This window comes from Chlamydotis macqueenii, chromosome 1 (genome assembly GCF_036417535.1).
Source record: "Chlamydotis macqueenii isolate bChlMac1 chromosome 1, bChlMac1.mat, whole genome shotgun sequence".
In the NCBI taxonomy this organism is placed as follows: domain Eukaryota; kingdom Metazoa; phylum Chordata; class Aves; order Otidiformes; family Otididae; genus Chlamydotis; species Chlamydotis macqueenii.
The window spans coordinates 153,738,665-153,753,092 of NC_141556.1; the positions used below are offsets into that span (position 1 = coordinate 153,738,665).

Here is a 14,428-nt window from a genome sequence, read left to right on the forward strand (position 1 = left end):
ACAGTGTGCCAGGTAGCATATACATACGTAACAAAGAAGGAGTTTGTTAAATATTCTAGTATCCTGAAAGGAATTACAAAGCTTACATGACTTCTACTCAGACGTCCATTTCTCCTGATTCCCCTCAAACCTCGGTCCTCTAGAAGCTGTTCTTGATTAATTTTCCTAATTATCTTCTTTGTTAGCTTTATAGGATTAAAGGCAAGCACCAGATCTATCTTCTTGTTGCTTTTTGAGGATTAAGTCAGCTCTTTCAAGTTACCCAGCTCTATTTTTTTTACTAAATATGTATTTACTCTTTTTTCAGGTGCTACTAGCAAAGGCATTTGGAATGTGTACCTCACAAAATTAAAAGGGACAGGAAGATAATCAGGAAGAGGAAAAAATTCCTGTGGGTTTTATGAGGTTTCTGTCATATGGGATTTGATTATTTCTTTTTATCTATGTAATTTAATTGTTCGGAGTATTATACCTTGAAGCTGTTTTGTGAATCTTTAAGAATGAAAAAGATTTACATTGTTGGTGCTCTGTCTAATTAAAAGTGATTACAGTAATTTCCCTGGAGTGAACTAGTACTGTATATTGTTTCAAGGTCTTAACCAACAGGAAAAAAAAAGACAGACAGAAAAGCACTTCTTCTCCACACAAAAGGTTATCATGAGAGCTCCTTATGGCCTACTTTTAGCTAAGTAATATGGCAATTTTAGCCAGAAATAACATAAGCTTGTGTAACTTACCAGGCTATTGAATCCCATAGCACCTAGAGCTTGTTTTAGTACAGCTAATTTCTCCCTATTTTGAGGGTTGGCTGTTAATGTCGTCTCTTCCAGTATGGTCTGGCTTAGATACCTGCACAGAGAAAAAACAGCATATATAGCATTTACAAAGCTGGTGCACAATCAAACTTTTGAGGATAAAAGCCAGCTTTGCCCTTCTAACCAGAGGTTTATTACAGACTTTTCTCAACCTTTTGAGGGAACAGTACCAGTGACAGAATACTCCATCTATCTTTTCCTTGAGCTTTTGCTTAAGGCTCCCTCCCACCACCTTTAGCCCTGCATGTAAGCTTCAGATTTAATTTATACCACTGACAGTTTTGCCGTCCTTGCACTACCGGAGATTCCTCTTCAGAAGGAAGATTTGAGGAGATCCTCTGATGACTCTGCTTTAAATTCCCCTCCTGCTGGCTAGGGAATAGATTAGCTCTTATCTGCCTGATCCCATGATTATCATTTGCTCCCTTAGCAGCTGAAGGGGTGGGGGGTATAGTCAGCATCTCTCAGAATAAAGTAGTAACTAAGTACATAGAGCAGCAAGTGTACAGCCCTTAAGCTGTACTGCTTTGCACACTGTGAAGCAAAAGGTAATTTTACAAACCTTCCCAAAAAATAAATATTAGACGAGAGACACCTACTGCAGCAGCTAACTCAGGAACGAAAAAAACCCAGAAACAACGTAAAGAGTAGTAACACAAAACAGAATAAACAAAAACTACAGTACAGCAGACTATTGAAAAGAACAGCAATCTGACCTCTACATCAATGTATTTTGACTCTCTTGAAATATGTCTATGGGTCAGATTTTTAAAAGTATTCAGGTATCTTCATACAGCTAAAATCACTAAGAATGAGGTGACTGAATATCTTACGGGATCTGTTTTTTAATTAAATCATGCTAAGAATGTAAAAAGATGGGTTTTTAATCATTGTCCTGAAATTATCATTATTGTTACAATACATATTCATCACACAATCTACAATCTCCACAACATCACTTACATCAACAAAAGAATTCCCTACACTTAAGTCAAAATAACAACATCACAAAAGGTGGACAATTTACACACACTCCACCCCTCATCCCTCCACCACAATTACAATAACAAAAATTCCCCACAACTATTCTGCTCTCTAATAATGTTCAGTGCATGATCTGTCACATAAAGATGGGAAACAACACTAGTTTAATTCCTGCCAATTCTTGTTCATAATCCTATTCTAATTGCACTATAGAGGACACATGGTTTCAAAATAAAACTATTACTACAGAAAATCTGGCTAGGCTCTAGTAAGGGTGGTAGCTCTTGTAAAGGTGGCATTTTGTGTGAGAGCATGTAGCTTTTAGAAACACATGGAAGAATGAATTAGCATTTGCACTTTTCTAACTGATAATGAGGTTTATGAGGAATATGTGATGAAATGAAGAGCGCATTTTTAGTGGATTGATACCAGATTTACCAGGGTGGATTTCCCTTGGAGTGACAATGGCATAAGCTGCCCCAGCAGTGGGCAGAGGAAGAATGATGGGGAAAACACCGTGTGCCTGGGTGCATAAGCACTTTTTGCACCCACAGGAGAACACTGTCAGCAGATACCTCAGGTAGGAACAAGCCTCACATCAGTGGCTAAAGCTGGCAAATTAGCCCAAGCTTTGAGAACGGGGGTCTGTGAGCATCAATGCCAGAGGTCTGCACTGTTTCCTTGAGGTTACTAAAAACATGAATTTTGTCCAAATCAGATAGATACAAACGATAGCACAGCTGTCAAATTAGCTATAACAGATATTACAAAGTATGTATCAGATTTCTGGTTGTTTTTTTTTTTTCTGAGTTTTTAACATTGCCGGTATGTTTCAAAAGAAGGCTAGAATACATCTGACAGTGAATCTGGCATAGAACCCACTGGTACAAAGGTTAATCCAGCAGAAAATTTACGGTGGCATCTACTCTGCTGCCAAAATATCCTACTGTTGAATGGAGGGATGAGTTGAAAGCTTTTGGCCATTTCTGCAAAAAAGTTTCCTTACTGGTGTTCTCCCTGAGTAACTCTGTCTTTCTCTCTGTAGAGAGAGAGCAGGGAATACTCTTTCCTGCCCTGCGAAGCAAATATTGTATCCTTCTCTTATTTAAGCAACTCCAGCTCTTTTTAGCGTAGTTAAACTGCTAATGGGTATTGTCATGGCAAAGAGATGTATGAACACTACCAATACAGCTAGCGGCACAGTAAAGTGACCCAGGATGCTCATTCCCTTGGAGGAGAGCTGAGCCGTGATATGAACCAACACGCATCAGTTCTTGCCTTCAGCGCAAGCATGTCTTGCTGATACAGCAGGGGGCAAACTGAGTACCCGCCAAACCAGATGCCTGTGGCTCCAACAACCCATCCATAAACTGCAGCATCTGTTGGGACACGCCCGTCGGAAGAGAATCTGACTTTCCCAGTATAAATCTCCTGAAGATTTAATCAGCGGATGTGCTGGTGCCCTTGGAAAGGGCTGCAGTTAGACTTTTTCTAAGGTGCACTTCAATTTAGAATCAGTTTCCCCAGTCTGAAAGCAATTAAATTATTTTATAACATGTCATGAGGCCCACTCATTTTCCAAACTATTTAAGGACTAATGAAATATGAAAATTGCTTTGAAGATATGCACATTCAACTGTCAGATGTTTATAATATAAAGTGTATGCTTATTAAGGACAGATTAATTGTAAAGAGTACTTGAATTTTTGATAGATATCATACAATTTCCCTACAATACAGAACATATACAATGTAGCAGAGTGGGGGTATAATATATACCAGCTGCACAAGGAACCACTTTTTTTCTAATTATAGTGTTAATTCTACCCCAGAAACATAGTGACATCTAGATAGAAACATAAACTTTTTTTTTTTCCATGTAAAATAGTTCCCTGGCATCTCCTTCTTTCCACTTTAAAGGCCCTGGGGATGAAAAAGGGCTTGAGATACCCTTTGTATTAATATTACTACTATCACCTATTTATGCTTAAGAACCAGAGTCCATATCAATTTTAAATTGTCACCTCTCTTACAAAAATAAAGAAAAGGGAATGAGATGTGTCACAACACAAAAAACCTAATAATAATGAAACATTCTTTCATTGCAGATACATCATTATTCCATAAAATCTAATTTTTTTTTCCAATATGTGTCTCTTTCCTCATATTTATAGTACATTTTTGTCTTTTGACATTCAAGCAGCCTAGATAGAATTGCATTGCTCGTGATGAAGAGGGATTAAACTGCTTAACATTTCCATTATGAATCTCCCTAACTTTTAGTTATTGCTTTTACTTAGATTTTTGTTATTGCAAACTATAGTGTTATAGCCACCATATTTATGAAAACCTATGCCATTACTAGAGTGTGTGTAATGCTCTTCTAAGTTTCCAACAAGGTAGTCTGTGTTCAAATGCAAAACAGATCTGGTGACTCCTTAATTCTTGCTGAAAATTTTAGTAAGACAGGTACTACTGTTACACAAGCCAAACATAATGTTCCATAATATCCAATGCATGCAGGCTGTGCACCAATTGTGGATTTACTTATCATAGTTTTATTAACCTTACTTGCACATCTCTGCATGCAAAATCATTCTGCAAATGTACATTTACATTAGCTTACTGTAGCTTTAGCAAAAGATTCTCAGATTTTGGCTGAAGTTTGGCCTTTTTATTGAAGGTAGCTGCTCAGACAAATGATATTTATATTTCTGTTAACAGTGATGAACTAAACAGTGTATGCAGTTCTAATAATTAAATGCTTTCTACTGACTGTCTTATTTTTCGTTTAAATGCTACCTTATTGACATTTGCATCGGACTAGTACTCTCGACAAACAGCTTATCAGCGAACAAAAAAGTTTTAAAGACATGTGAATACAGTGATTGTTTATTTCAAAAAAGAAGAAACTTACTGATCCAATTTTTTTTTAAAGAAGATAAACTAATCAATAGTTGTGGTAGTGTATAGTAACTTTGAGTAAAACACAATGCTGCATTGGACAGATGATTTATTGAGAAATGTAAAAAAAAGACTACTACCCATTTTTTTTTCTTTATGATTTTTCTTCTAACAGTTCTAATGTGCAGCATTGTAGCAACATCATCTATTCTAGCCTCTCAAAGGCAAAAAAAAAAAACTATTTAGAAGACAAAAAATCAATGCTGGTGATTTTTCAGTATACTGCTTATCATAACATACAATTTTTCTACCATCATTGGAATGACATCATAGATCAAATTTTCAGATAGGTGTGTGACTATTGTACCCAATAATATAAAAAAACACTTATTTCAACACTAAATCTTTTCTGTATTAACTACTCATGTAAGTCAACAATTACCTTACCTGTTTACCTTATCATTCTCATTATAATTGTTACACAGCATCATAATTTGTATTATTCAACTTATACCTGCAGCAAAGTTGATAATTTGGTACATACATCTCAAATACAAAGAAGAAATACATAGCAACAAATGTTAGCTTCCCTGACCAATATTGAGTTTTTGTGATATATGCATATATTAAAATTTCTTACATAACCCTACTGGTAAAAAACTTTATTTAATAAAGTAATATTGTATGCTAGGATGGCTGCCCAAATAACACGGAGCTGAGACTAAAAATAAAAGTTTTGACTATCAGTTTGCTGCTCTGCCAAAGACTCAGCAAAACAATATTTGATTTGGATTGAATCTAAGTTCATTTATTTGCTTTTCAACTGTAACCTAATAGCATTTAGTTTCAAATGAAGTAATCTGCCTCATTCAACATAAACAAATCATGTTATTTCGTTTCCTTATAAGAAAAGCAAATTAAATAAAAAGTAGGACTCACAAAATTATTACAAAAGGTGAAAGAGTTTTTTTATTCTGTCCTTCCTATTAGAACTGTTATGTTTTTATAAAATCTGTGAAGAGAGAAAAATAAACGAGGTCCAAATTTGATAATTAGGAGCTTTACTTGAGAAGAAGGTACTCCTTTTCTGGTTACTGTCTACTAGCCAGCATGACCCACAGAAAAGATCTGGAGCTTCAGTCCACTTAAAGCGAGTTCAAAGCATCTAGAGCAGGAGGAGATATTGAACTTTCATGTTTCATGTTCCAGGTAAGTAAGCGCTACAACTTCCCAGTTATTTCATGCTGAGACAGAAAAGCTTAGCACAGTCCACTCAGGAAGTTTCACCTTCTTTCAGTGGGAAGCACAGGCCTTCAAAAACGTTTCCTTGGTATTTTGAGGCATAGTCAAAGTAAAGCCAGAAAACAACCACCTTTCAACCCTGCATTTACTCCTCAGTCTTGAAAAGCTGTCTCGCACTCTGATCAGAATTCCATATATCTATAAACTTCCCGGTCATAAAAGTCTACAGACTGTGGTTATCAGCATTTCAAGGGAGATCTGAACTGTAGATGTATGTTGCATAGGGAACTTTTCTGATGTCCAGCAAATAAAGGTTGACAAATAAATTATATTTTGCACTAATCAACTCTTTAGACAACTACAACCATAAAGTCTTTCAAGCTGTATTGTTTGTAGTTGTTAAGTGAGAAAAGATGACCTTGGTTTTTACTCTATGCTGAGCACAGAGATCCCAAGGCTTGTCCCAGGGACCCTGTAGCAGCAAGCATTCCCAAGGATTGTTATAAACTTTGATATTTCACTAACAGAGTAAATAAGGCAGTACCAAAACACTATCCCAACACCTAACGACTTCACATTTGTAAAATCTGACACTTAAAATGTTCAAGTATACTATAAGAACAGCTACTGTATGCTATGTAACTATATATATTATTGTCATTTATCATACAGAAATATCTGGTTTATGACAGTGCTTCAACTAATATCTGACAGTGAAGCTGTCTGAAAGAGATTAGTAGGTTGCGTCTACTTCATCAGAAATTCCCTTTTGTCAGGACAGTTAAAGTTGGGTTCCAATTAGAGGAGAAGAGGAAGTGTGGTTTTGCCAGATGGACACTTCTTTTCAGAGGGCTTTTCTGAAGTAAATACATTCTGTCATGAATAATTAAGAGAATTCTTGACAGGATTATATCATTAAATGGTTTTAAGTCACTGTAAAAATTTAGGATAAAGTCCTATGATGAAAGAAAAGCGTTGGTTTTTTTTTGTTGTTGGTTTTTTTTTTTTTTTTTTTTTAAGTTAGCATCTAGGTGCTTGCTATTTGATTCCTTTCCTGAAGGAGGATGAGTGCTGACACATCTTCATTTTGCTGTAAAGTTTTTTGGGCTATAGCAGGCTTGATACAAGGGAAACATAATACAAAATTAGTTGTTAGTCTTGAAACTTTATTATAGCTGATAACTCAGTGCAATAAATGTTGCTTATATTAATAACAATTTCATTGATCACAGTTAACCTCTTCCGTAAAAAAAGCTCTGGTTATAGGCAAAAAGATTAATTTTCTAATTGCTTATACTCAAGACAATTTACTCATTTGAGGTCTCAGAGTATTCCAAAGCTTCTGGGCTGTGCTCAGACTAGAAACAGAGCACATATCTTTAATACAAAAGAAAAACATAGAAGTAAGAGGCTGAATAAGGTTATTTACGCTAATTTATTGGTCAGAGAAAGTGTCAAGAGATCAGACAAAACACGTTTTTGTCAAGGAATTAAGCCAAACACTACTGAGTACTATAAAAATATAATTCAGCTAAAAATAATTATAAAATAGGAAAATGGGATAATTGAACTTATAGATCAAAGACAGATAAAGCTGATTAAACTGGATCATCGGAACAGCATTTATGATAAAATAAATGATCAAGGATGCTTTGATATTGGAAAAAAAAAATAATAATTATATGTAATGTCCTTATTTACATATGCCAATAAAACAAGTATTAAATACTTAGCGTGGTAAAGTTTCAACTGGAGTATTCTGTGTGATTTTGGGCATCTCATTTCAGGGAAACCAGGATCAGTTAGAGAAAATCCAGAGGAAAGCAATAGAAAAATATATCAGAAAAATTACTTAGAGCAAAAGAGTTTATTAAATGTAGCCTACAGAAGACTGAGAAAGATATTGCAAAGACGAAAAGTCCTACAGTCATACAATCTTTTGGGGCCAAAACCACGAACATGGAAATACCACTACTTGACACAGTTGACTCGAGGGACACCGAAGAATAGCATGGTAGAGCATGAAACAGATCTTAAAGATAAATGAGTCACTTTCAAGGAGATGCAAAATGTGAAGGTACCATACCAGAACTAGAATATGAAGGCATTTTCCAACACTCATTTTTTCTGGATTTTGATATTGCATTCCTATCAAGTTTGCAGAGGATATCAAATTGGCGGAACAGCCAATATGCTGGAGGGTAGGGCTGCCCTTTACAGGTTGAAGGAATGGGCCAAGAGGAACATCACGAAATTCAGTGAAGACAAGTGCAAAGTTCTGCAGCTGAGAAAGAATAAGCTCTTGCAATGATACAGGCTGACAAACTGGGGAGCAGTTCTGGGGAAAAGGCTTTGGAGGCCCCGAGGGCAGTGAGCTCAACAGGAGCCGACAATAAGCCCAGGCAGCAGAAATGGCCAGTAGTATTCAGGGCTGCATCACCAGGAGACTGGGGGTTGTTTTCCCCTGCCCAGCACTTACTGTTAGATCACATCTACATATTGCAGCCAGCTTTGTGCACATGCAAACACACACAATACACAGAAGATATTGCTAAAGTGGGGTTAGATCAGTGGAGGGCCACCTCAGTGGCAGGGGCTGGAGGCATGATATGGGAGGCTTGTTGAATGCACAAGGGATTTCCTTCAGCCCAGGGAAGGGAAGGCTACAGAGACACAAACATCCTTGGAGGTTTTCAAGATTTGACTGGACAAAGATCTGAACAACCTGATCTGATCTAATCTCGCAGTTGGTCCTGCTTGGAGCAGGCAGTGCACTATGGACCTCCTGAAGTCTCTGCCAAAATAAATTATCCTATGATTCTACAAAACACATTAAACTTATTTCTCAGATATGCTGGGGAACCTCACATAAAACCAGTAATTTTGGCCCCAGAAGAGCGGGAGACCAAGAAAAGGTAGGTCTCGAATTGCTGGAGATAATACTTAGACCTTGGAACAGTCCCTAAAACAACAACAACAAAAAAATGGAACACAGCTCTTAAGTAAATATTTGGACACTTCGAAATAAATATTTCTAAATTGTCTTTTTTTTAAAACTTTAGAAAAGTTAAATTTTAAGGAAATTAACTTGACAGTTCAAGAAAAACTGATACGAACAATTTACCATCAGGAAATTTTCAGACACTTTGATCACCTTCTGTGAACTAGAAACCAAAGAAAATCTCTTTTAGAGTTTTTTGGTTCTCTTGCCAACAATCCAACCCGGGACGCACTGGAGCCCCGCTCCGGGGAAGGCAGAGCATCACACGGATACCGTCAAGCTAAGCCTTCACTTTAATACCGCACAACACAGTGTTAAATACCTGTACACCCGCTGCACACACGCCCCCTGCGCTTATGAACCTATTCGCGCGAACCGCCTCTCCTGTGCACACGTGCAGCCCATTCCCACTAGCAGCCTTGTTGCTGGGCTGTAAGCTCTGCCTAACAACACTCACCTGCTTGCTAATGTGACCCAACAAGTTTTTTTAATATCTTCAAAATATCTGGAGAAATAGTACTATTGGTAAGTCTAAAAATTTCTATCAGTTGTTTTAGAAAGATCTGGGGCACAGGGCCAAACTCCAGAAATTTAAGAAGATACCCCTTGTGAGCTACATCAAAATAATTGTCAGGATATATGCTGTGACCTTCACCAACATCTCCAAGCTAATTCAACTTATTTTGATTTTGTATCTAGACAACAAAATTATTCATTCATAAGTCTAGTAGAATGACTGAAAAATAATCCTTTGTTGCAGAAAAATACACAGGGAGGATAAGATTTTTATTGTACTGGGCTTTTAGGTAAAGGTGTACACTAAATGAGTTCAGTCTTTATTTAGATCTTAGTTCTTATGTTGTATGAAGTGAGGAAAAAAATAGGGCTGAAAGTCACTGCGGAAACTTTGCTTATTCCAAATATCATTCTGAGGCAGAAAATCACAAGTTTAAAGATTCGGGAATGACAGAAACATCTTCCTGGTAAGAACTTGGAACACGAATGTGAACGCAGCTAAAACAGTCCTGGCATTAGCTTACAAATCAGTTAAGTTTTTCTTTCTTTTGTGCAGCTGTTGAAATAGAGTTTCAAAGAACCTGTCTGTTTGCACAGCAGATCCTGTCTTGATACAAAGAGTTGGACCAGATCTCTGGAGGCCCCTTTCAAACCAAGGGCAAAAGAAAATATTATTTTTCTCTGTTTATATTCCTTTAGTTGATGAAAGGAAACAAAAAAACAAAAACAAAAAACCAAAAATGCATGAGAAGAGCTGAATGTCATAATCTCTTCTTTTCTGAGATAACGGTGTAACTGGTTCCTGTGAGGAATTACAACTTTTATGGTGTGCTTTCTTCTTCTGATCCACTTGCTCACATGTAATTTCTCTGCAACTAGTAGGATTTCTCTTAGCTAACCCCTAAAGAAACGGAATAGTATCAACTTTTATTCTAGCACAACTGACCACACTATCTAGTACATTTATTTTGCTAAAATTAATTCAAGATCAGTGGGTAAAGAGTCCACATGGAAGCAGCAAAGAATAAATATTTAACATAAACAACTAAATATAGGACTCTGTATCAATACTTAATTATGCAATACAAGCAGATGATATTATGAAACAGAAAATCTGGATTTTGTCTATAAATCCCTTTTTTCTTTTATAAAAAAAAAAGATGTACAAATAAAACTCTTAATACTCATTCACAAATTCAAAATAGCTATTAAAACTGAGATTATGATACTTCATACTTATTTATACAAGCCAAAACTTTTTTGTTCTCATTTAAAGAACAAAAAATCCATACTTTTTTTTTTTTTTTAATATCATGCTGTAATCATGTGGAAGCCTGTCATGCAGTAATTCTCCAAACCAGTATGTGCTGTCCAGTTAAAGAAATTCAGAACAGAGAAATGAAATCAGGCTGTTTCAAAACACCATCTTCATCCTAGATATTATTTTCTGCTAACCTCTCCCCTCATATAGAGGTATCCAAATTCTTTGTAATTGTGGTGACAGGCAGGAAACAGAACTGACTTGTCACTTGCTTTGCATGAATTGGTTGACAAGTCAACTTTAGCCAACTGGTAGGAAATACTGTGTTTATATCCTAGAGGACAGCAGGTCACTTAGACTGAATGGATTCAGAGATACCTATCGGAAGCATTCATGTACTTTTGGTGTTGTAAAGGCTTTTATTACAGCTTGACTTTAACTAAAATGTGTCATTAGAAAACATGCAGAAGCATCCTGTCAGTGCTAGCTGATAGAAAAGACAGATCATGCACTTCATGACATTGTATTCAGTGATTTCAGGCCACTGGAACAACAAGAAAGAAGTAGACTTTTTTTTTCTCTTTCTTGCTGTGTTTACATGTACTGTGAAGTAGAACAATTATTTATTCCACCACTGTATATTGTCCCAATTCAGCAAAACTTTTATGTGTAACTAACTTCAAACCCGTGCTTCATTCCACTGATCTCAGTTGAATCTTAGTATCCCAATAAATGTTAATATGAAACAGAACTGGAACTTACAGGTTGACACCCTATGTTTACCTTTGATTCACCACAAAAGAAAGAGAGGCAGATGAGAAGTTTTAGTAAGAGATAAGTAGCACTGGAGACCTAGACTTCAAGCTGCCCTAAGCATTGCCTACATAACTTCTAGGCACATCGCCTTATCACACATTTACTTCTACACAGTGCAGTGCAGTATTACACAAAGATTCCTGAACTATACCTATATGACCCAGGTGTAGTACAGAAAGCACAAGTGAGGCTAATCACCTCAAGTGGACCACTGCCCTAACACAGCTATGGTACTTTTTGCACAGCATCATCTGAGGTGTCTCTGCTACACTCCACAATGAGCCACATAGACTTATCTTTTGCATTTACCTGGCTTTATACAAAGTCTAAACCAAAGCTGGTTTTAATTGGACTTTTCTTATTACAAAACCTTAATTAATTGACTCTCTGTTGCTAGAAAATTCTCAAGAGAGCCAATGTCACAGGAGGATGAAGCCCTAACACAATCAATATGCATGTTGTGGGTGTCATTTAATGTGACATTGTATTAAGAAGCATGGATTAACAAGCTAAATCCCTTCCTTCCCCTTATTAGTGCTGCCCAATGAACCATGTACCTGCACAATCATGTGAAAAGCGTGTGGCTTTTGCTGTTCTGGTCCCCATCCCTCCTTCCCATCCAGCTCAGGGTAGTAACCTTGATTAAGTACAATGGTCATTACCAAAAATTCAGCATTACCGGATCAGCTAATTTTTACTTTAAAGTAAGGTGGAAATTATAGTTTCTCAGATACGTGTTAGTTCCAGACAAAATATAACCATTTATAAACCCATTTTCTTACAACTAGATCAGTTTACTGCCCTCACATTAAATACTTACGAAGTTTTTCTCTGAAATCCACTATTTTTTTTTCTAAAAAGTTAGCTATTCCTGTGACTACTTGCTAAGTCCCAGGACTTAATTTAGGTATAACTAAACATCAAACTTAAGGACTGTTTTGCCAGATTGAGAATGAATGATTGCATAGCTTTACATACATTTTAAAAAATGTTTTCAAAACTGCTAGGATGAAGAGTATTAGGTGTACAAAACCAAGATATTACCTTTCAAAAACAAATTCCACTAATCTCTACTATATTTACAAAGTCACAGAAGAAGAAATTACAACAAATATTTTTATTTCTTTAGATCTCTCATGTGAATGTGAGAGGACAATGTATTCTGCTTAGTGAGGAAAAGCTGCCTTGCACTTAGCACTGTTTGATATGTAAACAGGAATGAGATAAAGACAAAGCAAAACAGTTGACATCAATGAAGCAAACGACATTTATAGAACATGATCATGAATAGCTTCTGGCTTTTTTCTCTGACAGAAAAGGGGCATATTTTACTGCCTTTTTTTTTCCTTTGTCTCCAGCTTTTAAAGCTATTCCAATCTGAACAAATCTTACATTCTTTGAGCCGTGTTACGCAGTAGCACTGAGCTGAAATTACTGCAAACCATTTAAGTGCAGATTTCTGCTCATGACTAGTGCCATAAAGCACCAAAAACGGCATTTCAAAAACAGGAATAACTTTGATAATGTCAAGAGGTAAAGTATTAGATTAATACTAATAAACTAAACACTGCAGACAGATTTAGTGATAGCCAGAACACAGCTCTTACTTTTTTAAACTTAGAAAACCTCACGTTAAGATACATCTTAGGTAAACTGGCCTCAGCACAGAAAGCCTGCATTAGCCTATGTGTTGTTCAGTAAGTAGTTTTGCGTTGACATTTTAGTGAGACAATATTTTAAATAATTCTGTAAGTGTACCTGTACTACTGAGTACATAAGATTTTACAGATAGTGGACATACTCAAACAGAAAATGAAGAATCACAGCTAGGTATTTATATTCAAAATGCCAAATGATTTCAGGCTACACTCAGGGGTTTTTTGTTTGTTTGTTTGCTTCTAAATTATATTTATATTCCTGTATAATAGGTTTAAATCAGTGAATCAAGCCTTCTGCTCCTAAAATTACATAAAAATGTACATGTAGGATAATTCCATTAAAGAAAAAAATGGAATACACAACAGGAGTAACTCAAAATAGAATTTTTCACACTTCCAGTGACATTAAAAGAAATAATACAGGCAGTATAACTTGTAGTGCTGTTGGTCTGACTCGTATAATTCAGTATTTTATAGGACAGAATCACTCAGGAGATCATAATTCTCTGAACTATCACTTTACCAGCATAATTTTGAAGTTGCATTACACATTAAATAAGGAACATATTAAAGATGATGATAAAAAGTAGCAAATATGGGGCATTGCTGAACACATAAAGAAAATAAGTCAGTCAGCATGCAAGTGCAAACTGGTCCAAATTCATGTCCAGAAACGCTTCAGAAATTGTGTTTGAACTTTGCTCCTACAACCAAGAGTAATTTTGTATTCCTGTGTTCAGACTTCCTTTGGTATTTTTTGCCAGATAGATGACATTAAGTTTATGAGCCTCAAGGCATTTCTCCACCAGCGTTTGCTACTTTTAAAATGCTGATTCATTAAATAAAACTCACTAGGTTAAGAGCCACAGCATCAGATCTGAAATTTAAAATGTGCTCTGGGTACCTGCTTATAACTTTCACCAATATGCAGTTAAAACTTTGATAATATACTTCAAAATTATTTCATATAAACACTGATTGTAGTTCATGGATCAGTTTCACATCAGCTGATTTATAAGAAGCCCTCTTCTTCCCATATTCGAAGGCATGGCCACATGTATTCAGGCAGGTATACTAAACAAGTAATTCTGAACAGTAAGATCCCTTTAAAGTCCTTTAACTTGGCCAAAAAAAAAAAGTTAAGGCTCCCCAAGATACTAGTCACTGTAGTGACTTTTGAAATACTGGGAAATATACATTATTTACACAAGAATGAGATTTTTTAAAGGAG

At 36.1% G+C, this 14,428-nt stretch overlaps 1 protein-coding gene across 1 annotated transcript in view; it reads right to left on the reverse strand.

Annotated features, from left to right (window-relative positions):
* Nucleotides 1-14,428, reverse strand: part of MYO16 (myosin XVI) — a 385,808-nt gene that overhangs the window by 123,745 nt on the left and 247,635 nt on the right. Inside the window, exon 17 of the mRNA XM_086741186.1 lies at nucleotides 738-849. Coding sequence (XP_086597312.1) covers nucleotides 738-849 — 112 coding nt within the window. The remainder of the gene's footprint in view (nucleotides 1-737; nucleotides 850-14,428) is intronic.